This window comes from Pteronotus mesoamericanus, unplaced genomic scaffold (genome assembly GCF_021234165.1).
Source record: "Pteronotus mesoamericanus isolate MK-2021 breed Mesoamerican mustached bat unplaced genomic scaffold, CSHL_Meso_final contig_657, whole genome shotgun sequence".
Classification (NCBI taxonomy): Eukaryota; Metazoa; Chordata; class Mammalia; order Chiroptera; family Mormoopidae; genus Pteronotus; species Pteronotus mesoamericanus.
Genome location: NW_026555229.1, coordinates 18,033,004 through 18,056,404, shown reverse-complemented (window position 1 = coordinate 18,056,404; position 23,401 = coordinate 18,033,004). Strand labels below are relative to the sequence as shown.

The window sequence follows — 23,401 nt, the reverse complement described above, 5'->3', positions numbered from 1 at the left end:
TCTTAGCTTTTGGTGCATGGGCACTTTTAAAGCTTGACTGAGCAGATCTTCAAGGTTTTTTATTCAGTGTTCTTGTGTTAAGTTGTTCCTCTAATGCAGTTGAAATTTTAAAATCAAAAATCATTCATTTAAAGAATGACTTTCTATGCATGTAGATTTAACTACTGATAATATTACTTGATTTTCAAAGGTTCGTATTGACCACACTTCTCGGACCCTCAGTTTTGGATCTGATTTGAATTATGCTACTCGAGAAGATGCTCCACTTGGTCCTTATTTGCAAAGCATGCCGTCAGAGCAAATAAGAAACCAGCTGACAGCCATGTCATCAGTACTTGCAAAAGCACTTGAAGTCATTAAACCAGCTCATATACTGGTATGCATCGTGGGGAGAAATGAACTACAGAAATTTTGAGGGGCCCTTGTGCTATGTCTTTCACAAAAAGGTTTGAGATGCTGTCTGAGAGAAGGGATTTATTATATTACCTATTGAGTTGTATTTAGTAGTTTTAGTATTTTTATCAAATTTCTTTATCAGATATACATATCAGTGAGCTGCCTTCCATGGGATAATACAGTACACATAATAAGGAGCATTGGAACAAACCACACAGTGATGAACCCCCCAATGGGGAATACTATTATTGGGCTTTTCCTTCATGCCGAAGTTGTTGTTTTCCTGTTTGTTTGTGTGTCCTGTTAGGGCTCCTCCTTGGCTAGAACATTTCAGAGTAGATAGGGTGCAGAGAAAAGTTGACTTAGCAAATTCAGGTTTTTCAGCTATGATGTTGTTGTGCGAAGAATGTCACAGCATTTGGAACTGAGAGCTGGTAGCTTGAATAACGTCATTACTAAATGCAAACACATAAGGATAATGCATCAGGATTATTTAGTAATTTTTGATACCTAGTACTGTGGCATGTCACTTAACTTTTTAAATACATTTGTTTTTGAAGCAAGAGAAAGAAGAACAACATCAGTTGGCTGTTACGGCGTACCTTAAAAATTCACGGAAAGAGCATCAGCGCATTCTGGCTCGCCGTCAGACAATTGAGGAAAGAAAAGAGCGGCTTGAGAGTCTGAATATTCAGCGTGAGAAAGAAGAATTGGAGCAGAGGGAAGCTGAACTGCAGAAGGTACGGAAGGCTGAAGAAGAGAGGCTGCGACAGGAGGCAAAGGAGAGAGAGAAGGAGCGTATCTTACAGGAACATGAACAGATCAAGAAGAAAACTGTTCGTGAGCGGCTGGAACAGATTAAGAAGACAGAACTGGGCGCCAAAGCATTCAAAGACATCGATATTGAAGTATGTAGCACATTACTCATTAAACTCGGTGTCATCTAGCTCTCTTAGAAGCACAGTCCTTTACCATTTATTGGTTTATTTTGGGTTTTTTGGTGGTTTCACTCATTTTGGTACATAAGATTTATTAGTATCTGTGAGGTATCCATTTATTTTTAATGGCTCTGCAGTTTTTCAGCATATTGGAGGAATGAGAAATAGATGTTATTTCCTCCTTATAATTAAGTGGAAATATGGCTATTGCAAAACATTTTTATGTTGCCCAAGTTTACCCATTATAAACATTTACCCATTATGTAAAAAGTAAGTTTGAATTTGATTGTAGAAGCAGCGCTCCATTGCATTTCTTCTATATTCTTTTTTTTTTTTTTTTTTTTAAAGATTTTACTTATTTTTAGAGGGGAAGTGAGGGAGAAAGAGAGGAAGAGAAACATCAATGTGTGAGAGATACATGGTTGCCTCTCGCACACCCCCAACAGGGGACCTGGCCTGCAACCCAGACATGGTGCCTTGACTGGGAATCGAACCAGCAAACTTTTAGCTCGCAGGCCAGCACTCAGTCCACTGAGCCACACCATCCAGAGCTATATTAATGATGGTACATTTGTATTATTTTTCAGGACCTTGAAGAGTTGGATCCAGATTTCATCATGGCTAAACAGGTTGAACAACTGGAGAAAGAAAAGAAAGAGCTTCAGGAACGCCTAAAGAATCAAGAAAAGAAGGTAAGTGAAAAGACTGGTAAACTTTTAACATGTCAAATTAAGAAATTTGTTTTAAAACTACATTTGTTTTTGTGTCATTCAGATTGACTACTTTGAAAGAGCTAAACGTTTGGAAGAAATCCCTTTAATAAAAAGTGCTTATGAAGAACAGAGAATTAAAGACATGGATCTGTGGGAACAACAAGAAGAAGAAAGAGTAAGATTTTAATTTAATTGAATAATTTTAGACTGTAAGCTATAATTAAATCCTCTGCCAGTAATGGGACTAGGATTTTAAAATTGATTTATTTTGTATTTTTTTGGCCAGATATGGTGCTTTAGTGATTGCATACGAACAGATTGGTGGGCAGGAAGTTTTACAGTGAGATTAAAAAATTAAACTTCTACAATAACTAAGGACAGGTGAAAAGTTTAGTTTTTAAAACAGCTTTGTAGGGATATACCATATTTTACCATTTATAATGTGTACTTTTTTGTCCAAATTTTTGAGGAAAAAGTAAGGGTGTATATTATACATAGGTAGTACTAATTTTGTATCTATAATAATGTTTTTAATTATTTTATTTATGCTTATGTGTTAAAAAGTGTAACTGCAGAGCAATAACATTTGTATGTTCAAAAATAAGTGCTGAAATTTATCATACAAAAAATGAGTATCAAATAAAAAATTGAATTAAAAAATTAAAAGATTTTTTTTTTCCCCTCAAAGTTTGGGCCAAAAACTTTGGTGCACATTATGTATACAGCAGCAAAATATGGTAATTCACGTGCCATGTGACTCACCTATTTCAAGTGTGCAATTGATGGCTTTAAGTGTATTTCCCAAATTGTACAACCATCTAGTTTTAGGACATAGCTCAAAAGAAACTTGGTACCCATTATCAGTTATTCCTTGTGTCCTTTCCACCACCTGGCTGTAGGCAACCTCTTTTTTGCCTTTAGATTTGCCTACTTTGGGTATTTTATGTAAAGGGAATCATATATATGACTAAGCTGCTCCATCTTTACCTTTGTTAGTCTATATTTACCTAATGATATAAAAATAAGTTCTGCAAATGCTTGTAGCAGCCAAATTTGTAATAAAAAGAAGTGACCTCATTCTGGTTAAGAAGAATAAGGTTACCACAGGCGGGAGACAGTGTACATTTGTGGGGACTACAGTGTGGAGAATGCAGCCCCGTTCCTGATTCCATCAGCTTGTTGTCATGTTTGGCCTGGTGTTGCCAGTTCTTTTTTGTTTGTTTGTTTGTTTGTTTTTAGAAGTTGGAATTTTAGTGATAATTCTCTTAACATACATAATCAGGAAAAGTGTTGCAGACCAAATAACGTATTTGAGATGATTTGCTGCAATCTCTACCCTGAGGCCTTACCTTTTTTTTTTTTTTTTAACTTGGAGCACAAAAGGAAAAGCCTGACCCTCCAGTTTTTAAGGGAGATATACCTTTAATAATTCAACCATAGTGCTTATTACCTTTTTTTGTATTTATTGTTTGTATTTACTGTTTGTTTTAACATGTGTATTATACTTTTTCCTCTATAAATATTTGTGATACTGTGGGCCTAAATAAAAACAGTGTCTTACAAATGTCCTGGGACTCCTTACCCATCTCCCTGGTCGCCTTCCTAGGGACCTGTTGGCGCCAGGGGTAGTTGCCCTTCCATTTTTGTTGGCAGGATGGATTGGGGGGACAAGAGCTGCTTGTATTCTGCAAGAATATGCCAGGATTTGGGGTAAATCAATAATCAGATAATGAAAATTTTGGAAATTTAATTTTGTATTATGTATTTGCAGATTACTACTATGCAGTTAGAACGTGAAAAGGCTCTCGAACATAAGAATCGGTTGTCACGAATGCTTGAAGACAGAGATTTATTTGTAACGCGACTCAAGGCAGCACGACAGTCTGTTTATGAGGTGAACTTAGGGTTTCACGGAAATGTTTATTAATGAGTTTTAGTTTTGTCTTAACGGTTCTTGTTTTAAACTCAATGGCATATTGTGTATTGAGTTAACATATATAATGTTATCATTCAAATAATATTTTAATAGAAAATTTCTTAAGTATTTTCCTGGCCAAGCAGTCAACCGTTTTTTCTGAAGGTGAAGGTAGACTGCATGAAATTTGTTGTTGATACAAACTTTTATTTACTGTTTAATTCAGAAAGAAAAAAAATTGTCTTGCTCTTAACATTCTAATTTAATCATTCAGTTTAGTTTGTATGGGTGGCAAACTCAGTGCTGTCAGCAATTGAAATTTTTGGAAATCTTACATGCGATACAAACTTCTGTCATTTGGAAATTCTGGATTTTATACTTGGAGGTTGCTTTTTGTGGTTCCAAGAAATCTGCAATGACTTTTTAAAGTTTACACTTACTGCTATTTGTAACTTTTCAAAAAATCTGATTTTTTTATTTTTTATTTTGGGTGACCAATTACAGGAAAAACTTAAACAGTTTGAAGAACGATTAGCAGAAGAAAGACGTAATCGCTTGGAAGAACGTAAAAGGCAACGTAAAGAAGAACGCAGAATAACCTACTATAGAGAAAAGGAAGAGGAGGAGCAGAGGAGGGCAGAAGAGCAAATGCGAAAAGGTAACTGTAGACCAGTATGTGAGGGATACACAAGGTTGATATTAGGTCAGATAATAGCAGCCTTGTTTAGAAAATAAAGGAATTGAGGAGTCTGGATGATTGACTTACTAACTATACCTAACTGGTTCCCAAGTTCTGAGATATTAACCTAGTTGTCTGTAATTTGTTGCATGTAACGATATTATGTCTTAACCTACTAGCTGAATTTCACATTTTTGGTGTTCTGTTAAAAACTGATACTGCCTTTTAAATTTTTATCACTGTATTCTGTGAGGGGGATCCCAAAAAACCCAGGAATTATCTTCTGGAGGGTGGGCCCCTTGTGGTACAGGCTTCCCCTACTAGGTGAATGTTCTAGAAACCCGCCTGTACCAGTGTACCAGCTGGCATTATTGTGAGAGGCTGCATTCAGCTTCAGTGAATTTTTTGGAAGATTATTTCAGCGCATTTGCCCATTTCATGATGGGTGATTTACAAGCACACCTGCTTACACTGCACTGAGTGTTCAGCAGTTTTTGATCAAAAATGGCATGAGCCCTGTGCCCCACCCTCCCTATTCACCCGATCGTGCCCTGATTTCCCTGGATGTAAAAAGTCCTCAGCTGGAAACGTTTTGTGGATGTGGAAGAGGTAAAACAAAAAATGGCAGAAGCACTGAAAGGCATCAAAATCGACGAATTCAGCAGCTGTTTTGAGCAGTGCAGAAAATGTATCAGCAGATGTATTGTATCAAGTAGAGAGCACTTAGGAGGTGACTGAAGTTTAAACATGTAAGAATAAATACACAATTTTTAATAAATAAATTCCAGGTTTTTTGGTTCCCCTCTCATAAGTAGTAGTAACATTTATTTAGGATTACCTGCCAGGTGAAGTTTGTCAAATAATCCTTTCTCTGGCATCACAGATGCTTTAGGAGAAGGAGGGGATTCCTAGTATTTTAAGTCATTACAAAACTATTAATGAGGAGTGCCATACTTGTTTTCTCAAACATCTTCTGCCCTTTAGCTGATTGTGAGCTATTTTTACATCCTTAAAAAACATTTACTTGTGTATTGTGCTGCATGTTTAATACCAGAAAAGTAGACCTAACACGAAGGGAAAGGTGTGAGTAGAAGGCACACTTTCTAACCTGACAACCTTACATAGAGCGTGAGGAGAGAGAACGTGCTGAACGGGCAAAACGTGAGGAAGAGCTTCGAGAATATCAGGAGCGGGTCAAGAAGTTAGAAGAAGTAGAAAGGAAAAAACGCCAAAGGGAGCTGGAAATTGAAGAAAGGGAGCGTCGTAGAGAGGAAGAGAGAAGGCTTGGTGATGACCCGCTTTCCAGAAAGGTGAGCGTTTAGACACTTTTTCCCTGGGATGACTTGTGTTTATTAGTGCTCCTCTTCTTGCATGATAAATATATGTCAGTGCTGGGCGCAGCATTTTTAACTGGTTACATTCATGTTTTTGGTATAGCTTTGTCTTTCCACTGACAGAAGGTTCTTCAGGGGAGAAAGTTAAACTTATATTAGTGAGACTGAGACTTTTATAGGCATTGGTTTATTGAATCTCACAAGACTGGCTAATGGACAAGAGATAACACTCATTAGTGCTATTGAAGAGGATGCGTTGTGTGTTCCTGGGAAGGAGTTACTGTGAATTGAGAGGATGGGGTGAGTCCTCTAACTTGTGGGCACTGGAAGTCGGGTCTGGTGGACTATCAGTGTTCAGCATCCCCTGGCAGCTTGTTAGAAATGCAGAGTCTCATGCCCACACCAAACCTGAATCAGCGCCTGTCTTTTAACAAGATTGCTAAGCAGCTCAAATGCTGCTCTATTATGTTTAATTTGCACGCATGCCCAGAACTGACCTATTTCCTCTTCCTCTGTGTCTCTTTAATTCCCTCTCCTGACTGGTGGCATTGTTACTCACTTAAATCACAGAGGTTTGAATCCCTCTCCGTCCTTTCTGTTTCTACATTCCTGCCTTTATTCAGAGTTTTTCTTTTGTTTGCATTACTTACTGGTCGTCTTATTGCTCCCCCTGGTCGTATTCTTTCCCCCAGCTTCAGACCTCCCTCTACATTGTGACCTGCTTGATTTTTCATGTGTATTTGATCATTACACCTGCTCTTGGGTTTCAAACCTTTGGTTGGTACTCACTAACTTAGAACCAAAGGTTAAAACATGCCTTTGCAGTCAAAGCCTTTCATTTTACTGCTTTTTTTCATTAGCTTCATCTCTGACATTTTCTTCTTGGTTACCTATACTTCAGGCAGTCTGAACTAGTTTTATGCTTTATCATGTGTGTCTGTGGCATCTACCCGTATGTTCTTTGTTTTCCCTGGGATGTGCCCAGGCTGCCTCTCAAACAGAGTATTGCTTGATTTTAAGGTTAAGAACTAAGTAGCTGGAGGATTTCTCGCCTGCCTTTTTCCCCACTCCTTTATTTGTACCATGCCTTTCCCAAGCCCCTGTCTATATTGGAGGAACCATTAGTAGGTTACCTGTGTAGTCTTTGATTTCAGTTTTATGTGTATGTGGATAGATTGTCAGTTTTACTCTTTTTGCTAATTTCTGTTTTTACTTTTCTTGTTGTGGGCGATTGTGGCCTGTGTGGTTTTCTTATTTTTTTAAATTTAATGCATTTTTTTTCCCCCTTGTGTCTTAAAACATGGTCAGGGTTGGTGACTATTTTTTCTTGGGCACAAAGTTCTGTGTGTGTATGAAAACAGAGCAGTTAGTTGTGTTAGCCAATTTATTTTAATTTGCTTCATCTTGTTGATTTACGGGAAGTTAGTTCATCCTTTGGAGAAAGTGAGGTAACTTACCTATGATTGTGGGTTTGTAACTTATTTTCTCTCAGTTTTTGCAAATCTGTGTTCATCCTTTCGTTTCTGTTTTGTGCCCTCCACCCCCACCTTCACTTTTTCTTTTAATTGGAGTTTTTGGTTTTATCTCTTCAGTTTAGCGTGGTAACTGTTATACTTGTTTTACTTCTAACATACGGTTTGGAGCTTTTTATTTACTGTCCCTGCCATTCCTTCTTTTCTTTAAGCCAAACTTAAGAACTCTGATTTCTTTATTCTTTTAGTGATGCCCGTTAATTTTTTTCCAAAATCTTTGTAACCTTTTAACAGTCTGTAAATTTTGAGAACTTGTGTGTATCTTCAGAACAAAACAAAATTCTGAGCATGCTTTCGTTTATGTTTTATTGCAGTCACCTGTACATTTTTGTCTTCGGAGCATTAAAACAAGTTCTGTCTTTATTGAAGGATTCATTATAGCCATATTGGCAAATATTTAGTTTCAAATACATTTGCACTGTATCACTTTTTCCCCTTTGCAGATAACTTGTGTATTTTATCTTATTAATTTTTTTCAGAACGTCTTTGTGTATGTCTCAAAAGATGTTTTTGTTTTTATGTCGCAGTTGAATAGTGGTTAGGCCAGTTCAAAAACCTTCTTCCCGCAGAGACTAAGAGTCCTGTGCTCACTGTTCTAGTGCACGTTGGGGTGGGGTCATGATAATAGTCCTGGTAGACACGGTTTTATTCCTTGGAAGCTTTAAGAATTTTCTCTGTCTTTGGGGTAAAGGAAGTTTAAGGCTGTGTTGAGGCACCTGAGTGTGTGGTCTTAATGAGTCATCCTGTTAGGCACCCGTGTCCTTTTAGCCAGAGGACGTCATTTACTTAGCTGAGAGAAGATGGAATTCCCTTTTCTTACGGAAGTTTTTTTTCTTCTTTTCTCCATTCTGGTCTTTCAAAGTTAAATTCTTTTATCGTTTTTAATGTTTCACTTCTTTCAACTCTGTCCTTTGGTAACTGGTTTTCTGAGATTCCTGTTTAATTTATATGTTTGTCAGCAGGGCCTGTTCTGCTGTTTGATCTGTCAAGTGAATTTAAGTTTTGGTGGTCATGTTAAATTTTTAGAATTCTTTTTATTTGTTTGTTAAATGCTTCTCATAGACACCAAAAAAAATCCTTTGAGTTTAATTTGCAGGGTGAGTAGGAAGGGAGGGAGAAACTTGCTCTTCTGGGTGTAGGGCATTCATTCCTTCCAATGAGGGGAGCACCAATCACACTGACAGCGAGGTCTTCCTTCCGCAGTGTTCACTTGGGAACGGCTCTTAGAGCAAGCCCCAGGGTAGCCCGAGCCCGTAGCTATGATGGCAGGTGGCTTATTTGGCCATTCTTGTCCTTCATTGCTTCTTATTGCTATTTGTTCTTTAAGGGTTTTGTTGCCAGGACACCTTTTAAATTTTAAATTATGATCCTCATATTCACCTATAAGGGATTACAGTTACTCTCAGCTTTGTTAGGTTTTTATTTTAGTCCTTTCACCCCGTCGCTAAGCTTGTTTTACATTGTTCTTTTCTGATTGTGGCCTTAGGTTGTGTTTGTAGAAGTCAAGCTGTGTCAGAGGTATTTGTGATTAAAATTGTGTGCTTCTCCCCTTCTAAAGGTTGTACCACATTTACATTTTCAACCTAAGGATGTTGAGTATCTCCCACACCCTTTCCATAATTAAAACATTTTTTAAAAAATTTTATTTATTTTTAGAGAAGGGAAGGGAGGGAGAGAAACATCAACGTGTGGTTGCATCTTGCGTGCCCCCACTGGCTACCTGGCCTCCAACCCAGGCATGTGCCCCACACTGGGAATCGAACGGCAGCAGCCCTTTGGTTCTCAGGCTGGCGCTCAGTCCACAGAGCCACACCAGGCAGGGCCCTTTCCATAATTTTTATTGACAGCATAATATTTTGAATAAGGAACTACTATTAGTCTAACTATTCCCTATTAGACATTTCATTTGCTCCACCCCTGTTTAGTAGGCACTGTGATGTGCATTTTGGGACACTTGGCTTTTTTCAGAAAACCTTAAAAGGGAATTTCTAGGTCAAAGAAAATCCGTAGGCATTTTAATGATTCCAGGGGGATGCTGCCAGACGGCTTTCAAGTGGTATTTTAACGTTTATGAAACCACCCACACAATACATGCGAATACCAGTTTCACTACACTGTCAGTCTGATTTCACGTTCAAAGAGAAGCAGTTTTAAAACTCATATTTAAGGACTTAAGATTGTTTAATGTAAGTACAAAACCGTTTGAATGATAACACCAGTAGTTGTAATTATTGCCACTGTGGTGCATCTTACTGTCTTTTCCAATGTAGGACTCTCGTTGGGGAGATAGAGATTCGGAAGGCACGTGGAGAAAAGGGCCTGAGGCGGACTCGGAGTGGAGAAGAGGCCTGCCGGAGAAGTGAGTGCAGTTCCGGCGGACGGTGCCGGCTGGGCATAGGTTGTGTGAATGGCTTGTTAGTGGTTTCCTGATTGGTTTTATTTTTGTAGGAGTGAGGAAAGCAGAGCTGTGAAGAATTGTGTGCATGTGTATTACTGAAATGTTTCTCGTAGTTTACTTCCACACTGCTGTAATTACTGACTTATAAACATCTTGAGAAACGAGTTTTGGAATGGTATTGAAGTTGGAATGGTATTGAAACTGTAAGGATGGAGAGTTTCATAACATGTTTCTTTCAAACCATCCTTTAAAATGAAATTGCCATGGGACTCCTGGAAAAGTGCAGATGCCCTTTTAAAAAAGCGGTTGTATGCTTATTTTATTATTTGTTGCTGTAATATTTTGGGTTTTGTATTTGTTTTTATTAGGAGCCCATGCCATTTTAGTAGTAGGATTAATGAATTTACACTGAAGTGATTTTTAAAAGTAAGTGAAATAATGCCCAAAAGGACTGTGTGCTTTTTTAAGAAAATTCATAGATGTCTGGCTTGTTGCTCTGTAGGGAGTGGAGACGTGGAGAAGGGCGGGATGAGGAGAGGTCTCACAGAAGAGATGAAGATCGCCCAAGGAGGCTGGGGGAAGATGAAGAGAGAGAGTCTTCTCATAGACCAGACGATGATCGGATTCCCAGGCGTGGCCTAGATGACGACAGAGGGCCCAGACGTGGTCCTGATGAGGATCGGTTCTCTCGCCGTGGGGCAGACGACGACCGGCACTCCTGGCGTAACGCAGATGACGACAGGCCTCACAGACGCGTGGGCGATGACGACAGGGGAAGCTGGCGTCATGTGGATGACGACAGACCACATAGACGAGGACTGGATGAGGACCGAGGCAACTGGCGGACAGCTGACGACGACAGAGGACCAAGACGAGGGATGGATGAGGACCGGGGACCGCGGCGAGGAGGTGCTGACGATGAGCGGCCATCCTGGCGTAATGCTGATGAGGACCGGGGTCCCAGGCGAGGCATGGATGAGGACCGGGGTCCCAGGCGAGGCATGGATGAGGACCGGGGTCCCAGGCGAGGCATGGATGAGGACCGGGGTCCCAGGCGAGGCATGGATGAGGACCGGGGAACTTGGAGGAGCGCCGATGATGATAGAATTCCCCGGCGCAGCGCAGATGATGACAGGGGTCCTTGGAGAAACATGGATGATGACCGGGTCTCAAGACGGACTGATGATGACCGGATTCCCAGCAGGAGGGGTGAGGACTCCAGACCTGGTCTCTGGAGACCATTTGTCAAGCCAGGTAAAATTATTTTAAAGGGTTTTTTTCTTTTAATTTTAATTTTTTTGTATTTTTATCCATTATCATATGTCCTCCAATATCCTCTTTCACTTCCAGCATCCCCACAGTCCCCACACTCTTGTCTGTGTCTATCAATTCTTTTCTTTTTGGCTCGATCCCTCCAGCATCGCCCCCCCTCCCCTCCCCAGCTGTCAGCCTGTTTCTGTTTCGTTTGTTCAGTTTTAGAGGGGAAGGGAGGGAGGAGAAAGAGCGAGTCAGTTGTCTCTCGTTTGCCCCCTGACTTGGACCAAATCCCCAACCCAGGCATGTGCCCTGACTAGGAATCTAACCAGCGACCTTTTGCTTTGCAGACTGATGCCCAGCCAAATGAGTCACAGAAGTCAGGACTCAAATGACTATGTTTTGATTTTTTTTAAACAAAAAAATTATTTTTCAATGGAAAAAAACTGAAATTTTAATGGCTATGTGACAGATTGCTCTGTGTTCCTATTACTTTGTAGAGAAACTGATCTTTTCTTTTTTCTTGAATATCTCTGCAGGGACTGAGGTCAAAGCTTACTTTCCTTCAGTATCCCAACACCAAAACAAATGACTTTGCTTTGCTTTTTTCTGCTTTGTTTTCCTTTTGCTTTTTTGACTGCTTTAAAGGCTCTTCTTCCTGTGTCCATACCTTAAGTGTCTGTTCTTCAGGTTCTGTCCTGGACCAGCCTCCTTGTAACATGACAAAGAAAGAGCAAAATACATTTCCAACCATGGGATTATACCCATGGCAAGAGCTCATTTCCTTGTCAGTCTTAGGCCTGATCATCATTTAAAGATGTTATTTAATATATATTATTGATTCATTAACATTGAACTCATGGCCCAAACTCTATAATGTATTCCTGAATGAAGCTTATCTAACCCGTGTATTTTCACCTATCCATTGCCTTCTTGTGCTTGGGAACACTAGAAAACACTTCAGCCCAATGCTTGGAGGCCATTTTAAACAGTGAAATAGTCAACTAAAAGCACAAAAATACAAAAACATGGCACTAACTAGACTTTTAAAAGGATGCTTATTCAAAGCATGAGAGTCACAGTAAGGAGACATCATCTCCCTCCTCACCCTCAGCTGAGAGTATAGTACTTGTCAGGCAACTCAAATGTTTTGCCACTTTGTACATGTCTGCGAGTGACTCTAAAAGTTCTTCAGTTTAATTTTGGAGGTACAAATAAATGTTAGTATATAGATAGACAAACTAACAAGTATGAAATTTACTTAGGTCAGAGCTATGGATAGGATTGAATGAGGTAATATATCAGTGCTATGTATCTGGAATATATCTGGAATAGTACCACGGTGCATGGTAATTAAGTGCTAACAGCAATAATAATTATTAGCCTTATAATTATAATACGTTTTCATTGAAATCTCTTACCTTTGGCCTCTTTGTGTGCACATATAAATAAAATATTTCTAGATTTGGACATGCCGTGGATAAGTATGAGATATTGGGCAGGGTCAAAGGATTTATCCTTGTTTCACGATTGTGTGGGCGGTAAATGGTGGAGGGGAGGAATATGAAATAAAAAGGTGTTTTTGGTTACAAAGGTTTTGAAAATGTTGCAAGTTATAAATGAAAATATAATTGGGGCTCTGTCTCAGAGATCTGGGTTCTACCCTTCACCCTTTAAGTTCTGTGCTTAAATAAGTTGTTTACCATCAAAACATATTTTTTATACCCAGAATAGATGCATACAGGTTACTCAACCCAAGCTTATGTAAGTTTCTTACATCACATTCCTGTATGTTAGAAAAACAGATTAGGTAGCCCTAAGTAGGAGCTGGAGATCGTGTGAAACGAAGTAAATGGCTCCAGGGTTTTCTTTTTTAAAGAAGTTGGAATGTCTTAAATGAGCAGCTAGAATGGTAATGGACTAATGCCAACATTAAGATCTCTATTTATAGTTGCCTTGAGTAGAAATTTTTTTTTTTCCTTTAAAAAAATAGGTGGCTGGAGAGAGAAAGAAAAGGCAAGAGAAGAGAGTTGGGGTCCACCTCGAGAATCAAGGCCACCAGAAGAACGTGAATGGGATAGAGAAAAAGGAGAGAGAGAGAGTCAAGATCGTGATGAGAGCGGCAAGGACCCAGAGAGAGAAAGGGACAGAGAGAGAGATGGGGATCGAGAGGACCGATTCAGACGGCTGAGGTTTGATGCTCTAATTGACTCTGTTCGTGGAGTTCCAGTTAGTGGTTTCTTACATACTCCTGTGTGTTCCCAGGCGTTTTTGAGAGATGGAGGTCCTCATTCTTTCTCCCGCCTAAATTGTATTTTTTAAAAGAATTTTAAAGGTCATCTAATTGAATGTTCCTTCTTAACAAAGTGTGAAAATGGAAGCACGAGCTCTGTGGCTGTCTGCAGTTTGTGTAACTCTTTGGTAGTGGAACAAGTGCAGGTTGTCTTTATCAGTCCATTGCTTTTTCCCTGTGGTTTTAGGTCAGTCAGTTTTATTGCCTTTACATTATTAAAAGCCCCTCTCTTTTTAAAATTGAATTTATTGTGTGACATTTGTTAATAAAATTATAGGTTTCAGAAAGCCACTTTACTTTGATTAGTGGTAATTCTTGCTTGCATCTTTTGGCCAAAGTGGCTTTGTACTGATAAATCTACACCATCACTGTTTAATAGAATTTTCTGCAGGGATGAAAATGTCCTACATCTATAATGTCCATTATGGTAGCCAACAGTCATATTTGGCTCTTGACCATTTGGATTATGGTTAGTGTTAGGGAGGGAGTGTCTTGACTTTATTTTAGTCAATTAAATTTGAGGAGCCACATGTGGATATTGGCTACTGTGTTGAACAGCACACATCCAGGTGTTCTTACTGGACCACCATGCCTGAGGCGTCAGGTTGAGATTGAGTTTAAACTTTACCCCTGTTACATTCCTAAACTCTCTGAGCACCATGATATATGATAATGTTTCCAGTTGTAATTACCCATGTAGTCTCACATCAGAACTTAACGTCATTTTGAATGACTGCAGGGATGAAGGTGACTGGAGAAGAGGGACAGCTGAGGAAGCTTCGAGCTGGAGAGATTCAAGTCGCCGTGACGATAGGGATAGAGATGACCGCCGCCGGGAGAGGGATGACCGCCGAGATCTGAGAGAGAGAAGGGATGACAGAGACCGCAGGGGACCTCCTCTCCGATCAGAGCGTGAGGAAGGTAGGTGTTATCTGTGCAGCTGCAGAACTACTGGAGAGCCGTAACTTCTGGGGAATTTTGGGTTTTAACAATCTTATTTATTTATATGAACAAAAAATACGATGGACAGTGGTATTTCAGTTTAGAATTCATAGTTTTCATAAACTTAGTCAATGGTTGCTCTTTGGGGTTAGCTAATCTATAAATTCAAAGTATTGGGTTGGCCAAACAGTCCATATGGTTTTGCCTTAAAATAGAAGACACATTTTTCATTTTCACTAATAACTTTATTGATTTGGATGTTTTGAGTATGTCTGCTATCCTGTGTGGTATATATGTTGATTGTTCTCAATGTCTCAGTTTGATCGCTATCAGCTTAAACTGGTCTACCCAACTGTAGAGCATTGTCCAGTGAGAGATTTCAAGCACAACACTTTGCAAAACCACTTTTGATATGTTTGGTCAGTCACAGCACCTTGTGCACACACTATACAAATCTTTTTTTGCGTTTCAGTTGCGTTTTTATGTTTTTTGAAATAATAATCCTAATATGCCAAAAAACTGCATTATTTTCTTCCATCTTCAATATTAAAATGGCTACACAAAAATTCACCAAATTTGATGTTTTTTAAAAAAATGCACACTGATACGACAGCTGTCACAATACAATCTAACAAAATTGTTTCAAATGAAGTTAAAGACAACTAAGTACTATTAGAGCCATCTCACATAAAAGAATGAACTCTTTGGCCAACCCAGTATAGTAGATTAATTAAATTGGATAGTAAGAAAAATATATATAAAGAGTTTATTTTATGTAAACAAGGAAACAGTTTGAGTTTTTTAAAGGTAGGGTCATAGATTAGTACAAAGTATAAATAAAATATTCTTTCTCTGAAATTTTAACAGTTGAAATTTTAGTAAAAAATACTTTTAATATTTAAAATGGCCATTGCACTTAAGTAATTGTCTTACAAGCTTCTTACATTTTATTAGTACAACTGGATTGTAAAGGTATTTCTTAGGCAGAGTAAAAAATATCCTTAATCTTCAAGAGCCAGAAATCCTTTTAATTTTAAAATTTTCATTTTGCCATGTTTTTGTCACTTTGTCATAGTTTTGTTTTTGTAGAATTATTGGGTTGGCCAAAATGTCTGTATGGTTTTTTCCATAAAGTAAAAGACAGATTTTTCATTTTCATCAATCACTTTATTGATTTGTATATTTTGAGTATGTTGTCTATTTCCCATGTAGTATAAGTTCATTGTTCTCCATCAGTGTCTCCATTGGACTGCTGTGAACTTCATCTGGTCTTCCTGACCACAGGGCATCATCCAGTGAGAAATCTCCAGCATGAAACTTTGTAAACCACTTTTGACACCTATAGTCACAGCACCTTCTCCATACACTGCACAAACCTTTTTTCTTTTTTGCATTTCAGTTGAGTTTTTACCTTTCTTGAAATAGTAAAGCATAATATGCCAAAAATGTTGCATATTCCATCTTTAATGTTAAAATGGCTACACCAATCCCCCAGTTTTGGTAAGTTATTTTTTTAAATGCATGCTGATAGACATCTGCCGCAATACAATCTAACAAAATTGTTTCAAAAGAAGTTAAAGACAACTAAGCACTATCAAGACATCTTACAGAAAAAAACTGAACTCTTTTGGTCACCCAAATAAAAAGATTAGGGCACTTCCCAGGCTGATGATTCCTGTTTGCAAATTTGAATGAAATCTCCCAGTCTGTATGTTGTCTTAAAGGTTTTGTAATAAAATGTATCAAAATGATTTAAGATGTATTTAGATTTTACTGGTTTTTAATGGCGATTCTGTATTGTTATTTTCAGTACAGGATTTCTGAATGATTTGAGGCATTCCTTTTGCTCAGGTTCTGTTTAGTCTCAGCCAATAGAGGATAGTAGACTCATTCTCTCTCTTTAATTTTTTAGCAAGTTCTTGGAGACGTTCCGATGACAGGAAAGATGACCGGGCGGAAGAGCGGGATACCCCTCGTCGTGTTCCTCCTCCAGCTCTTTCTAGAGATCGAGAAAGAGACCGAGACCGAGAAAGAGAAGGTGAAAAAGAGAAGGCCTCGTGGAGAGCTGAGAAAGATAAGGAATCTCTTCGTCGTACTAAAAATGAGACTGATGAAGATGGATGGACTACAGTACGACGTTAAGTTTCAGAATAATGGATTCAAACTCATGTCTTACATAGGTTTGATCACATCCAAGGATTATTATACTTGTGCTTCAACCAATTTAAATTGGATTCGTTAATGTTGTCTCACCATAACACAAAAGCATGAACTTGTATTAATCCTATATAATAGATTGATCATGCACCGTTTCCACAGAAGGTTGGAAAACCATGCCATTTTCTGGAATTTAAGGTGTTGCATTATTTCATCAATCACTTGTTTACAAAAAAGGAAAACTAAAAAATAAATTTAAAATGTGAACCCTTCGGTATTGAGTAATACCCGTATCTTGGTATAGAACTGATATTTTTTCTTTTGATTTTTGAAATATCTGGTATTAATTTGGAATAAGATAAGGTTCTATTATAGAAAATGTATTTCAAGACTCTTTAAAGCAGGGGGCTGAAACAGTTTTCACACCATTAGCAGCTGAGACATGCCTCTAGGTGTTTTGAGGTATCAACTAAATATAAACAGTTTTTAGGTTCACTATAAGTGCAGTAAACTTTACCAACATCAGATGCAGTGGGATTTTCTGTAGATTTTACTGGAGAGAAGGTGAGTATAAAGCAACTTGCAGTTATTATTGTAATGACAATACTGCTCACATGTGAATCCAAGACAGTTAGTGCTTTTAAATTTTAAAGCATTTGGTAAACTTTTGCCGAGTTTTTTTCTGTTGCCAATAGCAAACTGCTTTTCCATTAATGGAGAGAATTCAGCCTTTCAAGCATTTTAAATATGACAATATTTATAAGTGTGCTGTTTGGAGGAATTGTTTAAATTCTTTTTCTTAATTTCTTTTCAGGATAGATTCTTTCACCAAGTAATTTGTAGTAATGACTGTGTTGACTTCAATTTTGGGGTGTAGTAGCTGTGTTCAGGATTAACCTTGGTCTCATTGAAGCCAACACAGAACTTGCTGCTGTGTTTTTTCTTTAATGATAAATAAAATACTTACAGAATTTGTTTCTGTGTTATCTGTGGTTACATTTAAAGTGTTTTTTTTTATAATGATGAATTTGCATAGTCATGTTTTTTTATTACTTGAATTTTACCTGTCCCAGTGTCTTTAGTATTTACTAGCAAAGAAAATAACTTAAGTGTACTGTCAGGCAGACGTGGACAGGATGTGTCGCCAGGACGGCCTCCTTCATTAACGTGGACTCCTTAGTTCCCTGTACCGTCGTCGTCGTCGTCTGTGAGCTTGTATGCATGGAGTGTGTGTGGTGTACCACCTTGGGTTATCCCCCGAAATTAGAAAAATTGTAATTCAGAGACTCTTTAGTTGCTAGACTGTAGGCACTTAAATTATTTCTGATACTGAGTGTGGTGAAAATTCTTGTTGGTACAGCTATAAGGCCAGAAGAGGGAGTATTACTTAAATATTTCAGATGCGGCCTTTTCTGTTTGATGTTACCAGTGATGGAAAGCACTTTTTAAATATTTAGCTATCTTTTCAAACAAGTAGAAGTCTTTAAAAGATCTTGTGAGGAAAGGGCCTTCTCTTTTGTAACCAATAAAAAGCTGGCAGTAACCTGCTCTGAGCTTACACGTCCTGCACCTGAACTCCATCCCCCCTCCCCAATGTGCACGTATTTTTCACAGGTGTCAAAGCTGACCAAGCAACCTACTTACTAACGCGCAGAAGCCTCCCATGTTCCCAGTGGCTGCTGCATTTTTAAATGTGAGTACTGCTACTGTTAACACAGGTGGATAAGGGTGGGTGGAGACAGTGGCCAGACAAAAACTGCAATCCCATTATTGTCCACAGTGGCCACCAGGAGGAAGTTGGCATCTGTCTGTGGGCGATGTGTTTTATGTCAAGGACTTTGTTTCTTACTATTTTGACTCTTCGATTTATAATTTTACAAGGCTAATTGACGTGTGGGACACTAGAAAGTATGTTTCATGTTGGGCTAAGAGCAGACTAGAAAATGACTAAAACTTTTCTTTCCCTTAGAGTACATATATTTGTGGTATAATTTTAAAAAGTAATTTTATTTATAATAAATGAACACCAAATGTAGTCAAAATTAGTAATTCTGAAGCTTCCAGAAAGGACTTCACAGGATAATTAAAAGACATAAAAAGCCCCTGGAAATGTCACTATAGAGGACAGGCAGGTTAAGGCAACCTGGGCCTCCAGAGTTGGTAAGGCTCTTCTGAGGATTCCATACGTCGTTTTGTTTTTAGCTAAGTGTGTAGTGTGGCCTTTTTCTTTTTTTTTTTTAAGGTTTTATTTTTGAGACGGGGGAAGTGAGGGAGAAAAAAAGGAAGAGAAACATGAGTATGTGAGAGAAACGTTGCCTCTCGCAGGTCCCTAACTGGGGACCTGGCCGGCAACCAAGGCACCTGCCCTGACCGTAATGGAACCAGCAACCTTTCGGTTTGCAGGCTGACACTCAATCCACTGAGTCACACCAGCCAGGGCTATAGTATGGTCTTAGGGAAATTTTTTTCACACTGGTTTTTAAACTTTGAAGAATTGGAAGGTTATGTTTAAATATTGGTTTGGCCAAAAAGTTTAATTTTTTCCATGCAATGGATTTAGTAGCTCTAGTAGCACTTAGCTGTCTTTAACTGCATTGGAAACAATTTTGTTAGATTGTATTGGGACAGCTGTCATATCAAGCATGGGTTGGAAAAAAACATCAAAACTGATAAAGTTTTGTGCAGTTTTAATACTGAAGATGGAAGAGCATATGCAACATTTCTGGTATATTATGCTTTATTATTTCAGGAAAAGTAAAAATGCAACTGAAATGCAAAAAAAGATTTGTGCAGTGTATGGAGAAGATGCCGGGACTGACTGAACGTGTTAAAAGTGGTTTGCGAAGTTTGACATTTTGGCCAAATAATTCTTTGCTGTGGGTGGGGGTCTTATGCATCTGAAGATGTTTAGTAGCACCCCTGTCCTCTTCCCCACTATAAGCCAATAGCTGGAGAGAGCTAACGTACTCAAAATATCCAAATCAGTAAGGTTACTGGTGAAAATTAAAAATGTCTTACTTTACAGAAGAAACAGTGAACTTCTTGGCCAATGTAATATGTGAGGGTGGTTACTTTCCATAAGAGAGTTTTAAAAAATTAACGGTGGTGGTACCCTCTGTTCATATAACTCCCAGTATTTTAATGTTAGCTGGAAAAGGCAAATTTGGGATGGGGGTGTGTTTTAAATGGGTTAATGGTTGCCAGACTGGTTGAGGACCTTCTGGATACCCTTCCCAGCACTCCTGACCGTGACTAAAATCCATTTTCAATGGGTTCCCAGTTAGGCACATCCCACCAAGCGGTTTTTGTGAAGATCTACTAAAGCTGCGTGCCTGGGACCTGGAAACTGACTGTAGTTTGGCTCTTTTTAAAAATACAAAGAAAACTGCCTGTCTCCTACTCCTGGCCTGGAGAACACTGATCTGTTTATAGTTACTGCTGAAAAGGTAGAACAGCAGTGGGAGGGGTAATGAATTCATATTGACCTGAAAGTACCCCCAAAGCACAACTAAAGCTGGTGTACTTTCTAGCAAAACGAGTGATTATGTGGCTCTATTAAGCTACTGGTGTTTAGGCCCAGTCACTTTTGAACCATCTGGAGCTAGACTGGCAGGAGTGGATTTTTTTTTTTCCTAAGAAACAGTATTCGTGTCTCCCATCCCTCTCCCTTGTTTTGATGCACCTTCCTCTAACAAAAAGGCTCACAAGCTGCCCAGGGTTATCTTCCCCAGCCTCTAGTACACCTTCAAAAGTGTTCAAGCCAGCTGCTTGTGGAGGTTGGTTCTTTAATACGAAAGCAGTCCAACCTCTAAATACCTAAATTCTCCTACTATGATCTTTATATATTTAGCTTAAATCTCTTCCTGATATTTTCAGGTGGTTACGCATTTTGTGTTTCAGGTGAATTCATTTTTATTTCCATTTTTAACTCTTGTCTTCAGAGCTACCTGTTTTGGTGTGGCATTCAACTTGGGGAATTTAAAAATGAGGGTGGTAGATAAAGTAATGGTTAGGAACCTTCGCCTAAGGATCAGGTTTAACCTCATTTATGTGTAACTGGTGGGGTTCCAGAAACACTGGGGTCTTCCAGTGAGAATGGGAACATAGGTTTTGTTCCATTTCTCCAGCCCCCAACTCCATGATTAACTGCTGGTGTGAGGACCATCTAAGAGTGTCCAACTCAAGGCCCGCGGGCTGCATGTGGCCCAGGATGGCTGTGAATGCGACCCAACAGAAAATCGTAAACTTGAACCATTGAGGTTTTTGTGATCACGTGTCACAATATGTTTAGTGTGTGGCCCACCAAAAGGTTAGACACGCTAAAGCCAGGCAGCCTGGAGTGGAACCTTCTTGAACAGATTACATTAACCTTCCAGAGTGCAAAGGATTTCATCTTTCACTTAGAGGGGCAACAGCTGTAATGAGCTTTCCACTATTTAGGAACCCGGAAATTGATTCAGGGTCAATTCGACGCCCTCTTGATCTTAGTATCACAAATGTTTTTAAAGAACTGGAAGTGGGGGTGGGTACATAGACAAAAAAAACCAAGTAGCAAAGTTATAGGCAAGATTAATGAATTCATATACTGTTACTGTATAAATACACAAGTCAATTTTTTTAAACAGCACCATTTCCAAGTGTATACACAATATGATTATAACGGCACAATTTTTAAAGGTGAAAAATGCTAGTTGCTAGTTGAGTAATAAAAGATCTGGTACCTAAGAGAATAAACTGTATTCTACCTGCTACAGATTGTGCGTTTTTATACCTCCAGCTAGGACAGAAACAAGCCACAAGGAGGGAATACCCCCTCAAATTAATACTGAAGTTTACTAAATCTTCACTTCTCAAGACTGATGCTGCCAGGGGCTTGCTTCACCTGGAATTATAATAACTGATTAAGGACAACTAAAAAATGTTTCAAACAATAAAAGTCATTTTGCCTACGTTCCATAAAATCAGTTTTAAATTCAATTAAGAGGCTTTTAAAAAAATATTCTAGACCTAGTAAAGTGCCTCCATTAATAAAATTAAACATCCAAGATTAGATTGAGACAATTTCATACTGATGAGCATCTAAAATAGGTCGACGTGTACAGTAAATAAACAGCGGCTCTAAGTTGCCATATTTCAGTTAGTGGAAACACACAGCCTTCACTGTCCGGATGTGCACAAACTAGAAACTAGAGATAAATCAAGATCTTAGCGTCTTGACTCAAACCGCAGTACTCCGAACGGCCGGCTTGCTTTGAAAAAACCAAGACGACACCCCAAGTTGAAGCAACTGTTGAGCTGCACGCCTCCCCAACAGCAAGGAAGAGAGAGTGCGCAGACCAAAAATGAGAGTGGGCAGGCGGTGACCCTGGTGGCGTCAGGTGGCAGCAGGCCCGGCTCAGCGCAGCTTCTTCCCTGGCAGGGAGTCCCTGGTGCTCCGCGGGGGCGGCCGGGCGGTGGGCGGCGGCGGCACTTTAGAGAGCGGGCAGTACTTGATGGTGTGCGCGTTGTCGCCGCTGGCGCCGCACAGGGGACACGTGTAGCGGCGCAGCACGGGGCACAGCACCCGCCCGTCGGGTCCCTTCAGGATGTGGGTGGTGTAGAGCGCCACTGCCTCCTTGTTGTTCCGGCAAAACACGCACACCTGCAGCTCAGGCTTGAGGAGCCGGGCAGCTGTCGCCCCGGAGGCTGCGTGCAGCCGGGGCTCGGCCGCCCACGCCGGCGCCCGTTCCTCGCGCGGCGTCACCTCACCGGTGGCTGCAGCGGCGGGCGCGCAGCCCAGCAGCACCGCGGCGGCGCGACCGGCGAACGGGCTCAGCTCGGCGAAGCGCTCCTCGAGCAGCCCGGCCTCAGCGGGGCCTGCGCACAGCTCCAGCGCGCCCCCCAGGTAGCGGGCCCGGCACCCCGGCTCGTCGCTGTCGTCGTCGTCGTCGTCCTCTTCGTAGTCCGGCGGCCCCAGTACCGGCCTCAGCGCACCGGGCCCGGTCCCGGCATGAGGGGAGCAGCAGGACGAGGAGGAAGAGGAGGGCGGGGAGCAGCCGCCGCCGTCTCTGTCTTCTCCGCGGGTGCAACCAAAGCGTTGCTCGCCGTCCACCGCCTTGGTGATGAGCGTGGCGAGCCCCAGATAGTCGTTCCACGAGCTGAAGGGCTGCGGGTGCGCTGGGCCCTGGGCGCTCACGTAGCGGGCGCTGGGCACGAGCGCCATGGGCGGGGGGGCGCGGCCGCGGCGGGGCGAGTGGGGCGCCCAGGGGAAAGCCTCCATGGGCGGGCTGCAGGCCGCGCGCGCCGCCTCCCCGCCGCCGGCGCGGGCCAGACGGAAGGGACGCGCAGAGCTTGCCCGCTGGCCTGCCGCGGGGGTGGGGCCGCCTGGCTGCCTTTTATCAGGCCCCGCTCCTCCCCGCCTCCCGGCCTCGCCGCCGCCGCAGCCCTGCCCCCTGCACTCCCCCTCCCCGGCCACCTCTCCCGCGCCCCGGACGGAGGCGGAGCGGAGGCGGGCGCGCGCTCCGCTCCGGACCGCGAGGCTCTCGCGCCCAGCGCGCTGCGCTAGCCTCGCCAGCTGCGGGGTGGCTTTCATTCTGGGAGGGGGTGGACAAGGCGCCGCCACGGGCCCCGGCGCTAATTGGCTGCCGACCAGAAGCCCCCTGCGCTATGGGTGCCGCTCCGGACGCTGATTGGTGAAACCGGGGGAGGGGCGTGCCCTGCCCGCGCAGCGCGGCCAGGAGGGGTAAGTAGGGGAGAGGAGACCCGGGAGGGGTGGCTGCTGGAGCCCGCCCTCGCCTGAGCTCTGTGCCCTGGGTTTGAACAGATGACAAGGACCTGGGTTTCAACAGGTGACCAGGCGTTGGGCTCCCTT

General features: G+C 41.1%; 2 protein-coding genes across 2 annotated transcripts in view; one reads left to right on the top strand and one right to left on the bottom strand.

Moving 5' to 3' along the window:
• The window catches only part of EIF3A (eukaryotic translation initiation factor 3 subunit A), a 36,986-nt gene extending 19,464 nt beyond the window's left edge, over positions 1-17,522 (top strand). Inside the window, exons 11-22 of the mRNA XM_054581588.1 lie at positions 191-376; positions 957-1,304; positions 1,922-2,026; positions 2,109-2,222; positions 3,819-3,941; positions 4,467-4,620; positions 5,767-5,951; positions 9,778-9,866; positions 10,408-11,159; positions 13,153-13,351; positions 14,192-14,373; positions 16,307-17,522. Of these exons, the coding sequence (XP_054437563.1) occupies positions 191-376; positions 957-1,304; positions 1,922-2,026; positions 2,109-2,222; positions 3,819-3,941; positions 4,467-4,620; positions 5,767-5,951; positions 9,778-9,866; positions 10,408-11,159; positions 13,153-13,351; positions 14,192-14,373; positions 16,307-16,536 (2,667 nt within the window). The 3' untranslated portion in view covers positions 16,537-17,522. The remainder of the gene's footprint in view (positions 1-190; positions 377-956; positions 1,305-1,921; positions 2,027-2,108; positions 2,223-3,818; positions 3,942-4,466; positions 4,621-5,766; positions 5,952-9,777; positions 9,867-10,407; positions 11,160-13,152; positions 13,352-14,191; positions 14,374-16,306) is intronic.
• A 3,751-nt stretch (positions 17,523-21,273) lies between these two features.
• NANOS1 (nanos C2HC-type zinc finger 1) lies at positions 21,274-22,810 on the bottom strand. The gene has a single exon (XM_054581774.1). The coding sequence runs from the start codon at positions 22,808-22,810 to the stop codon at positions 21,947-21,949; it is 864 nt and encodes a 287-aa protein (XP_054437749.1). The 3' UTR covers positions 21,274-21,946.
• Between the last annotated feature and the right edge of the window lie 591 nt (positions 22,811-23,401).

Excerpts from the sequence above, each read along its gene's own strand:
- NANOS1 (XM_054581774.1), bottom strand. The coding sequence starts at position 22,810 with ATGGAGGCTTTCCCCTGGGCGCCCCACTCGCCCCGCCGCGGCCGCGCC.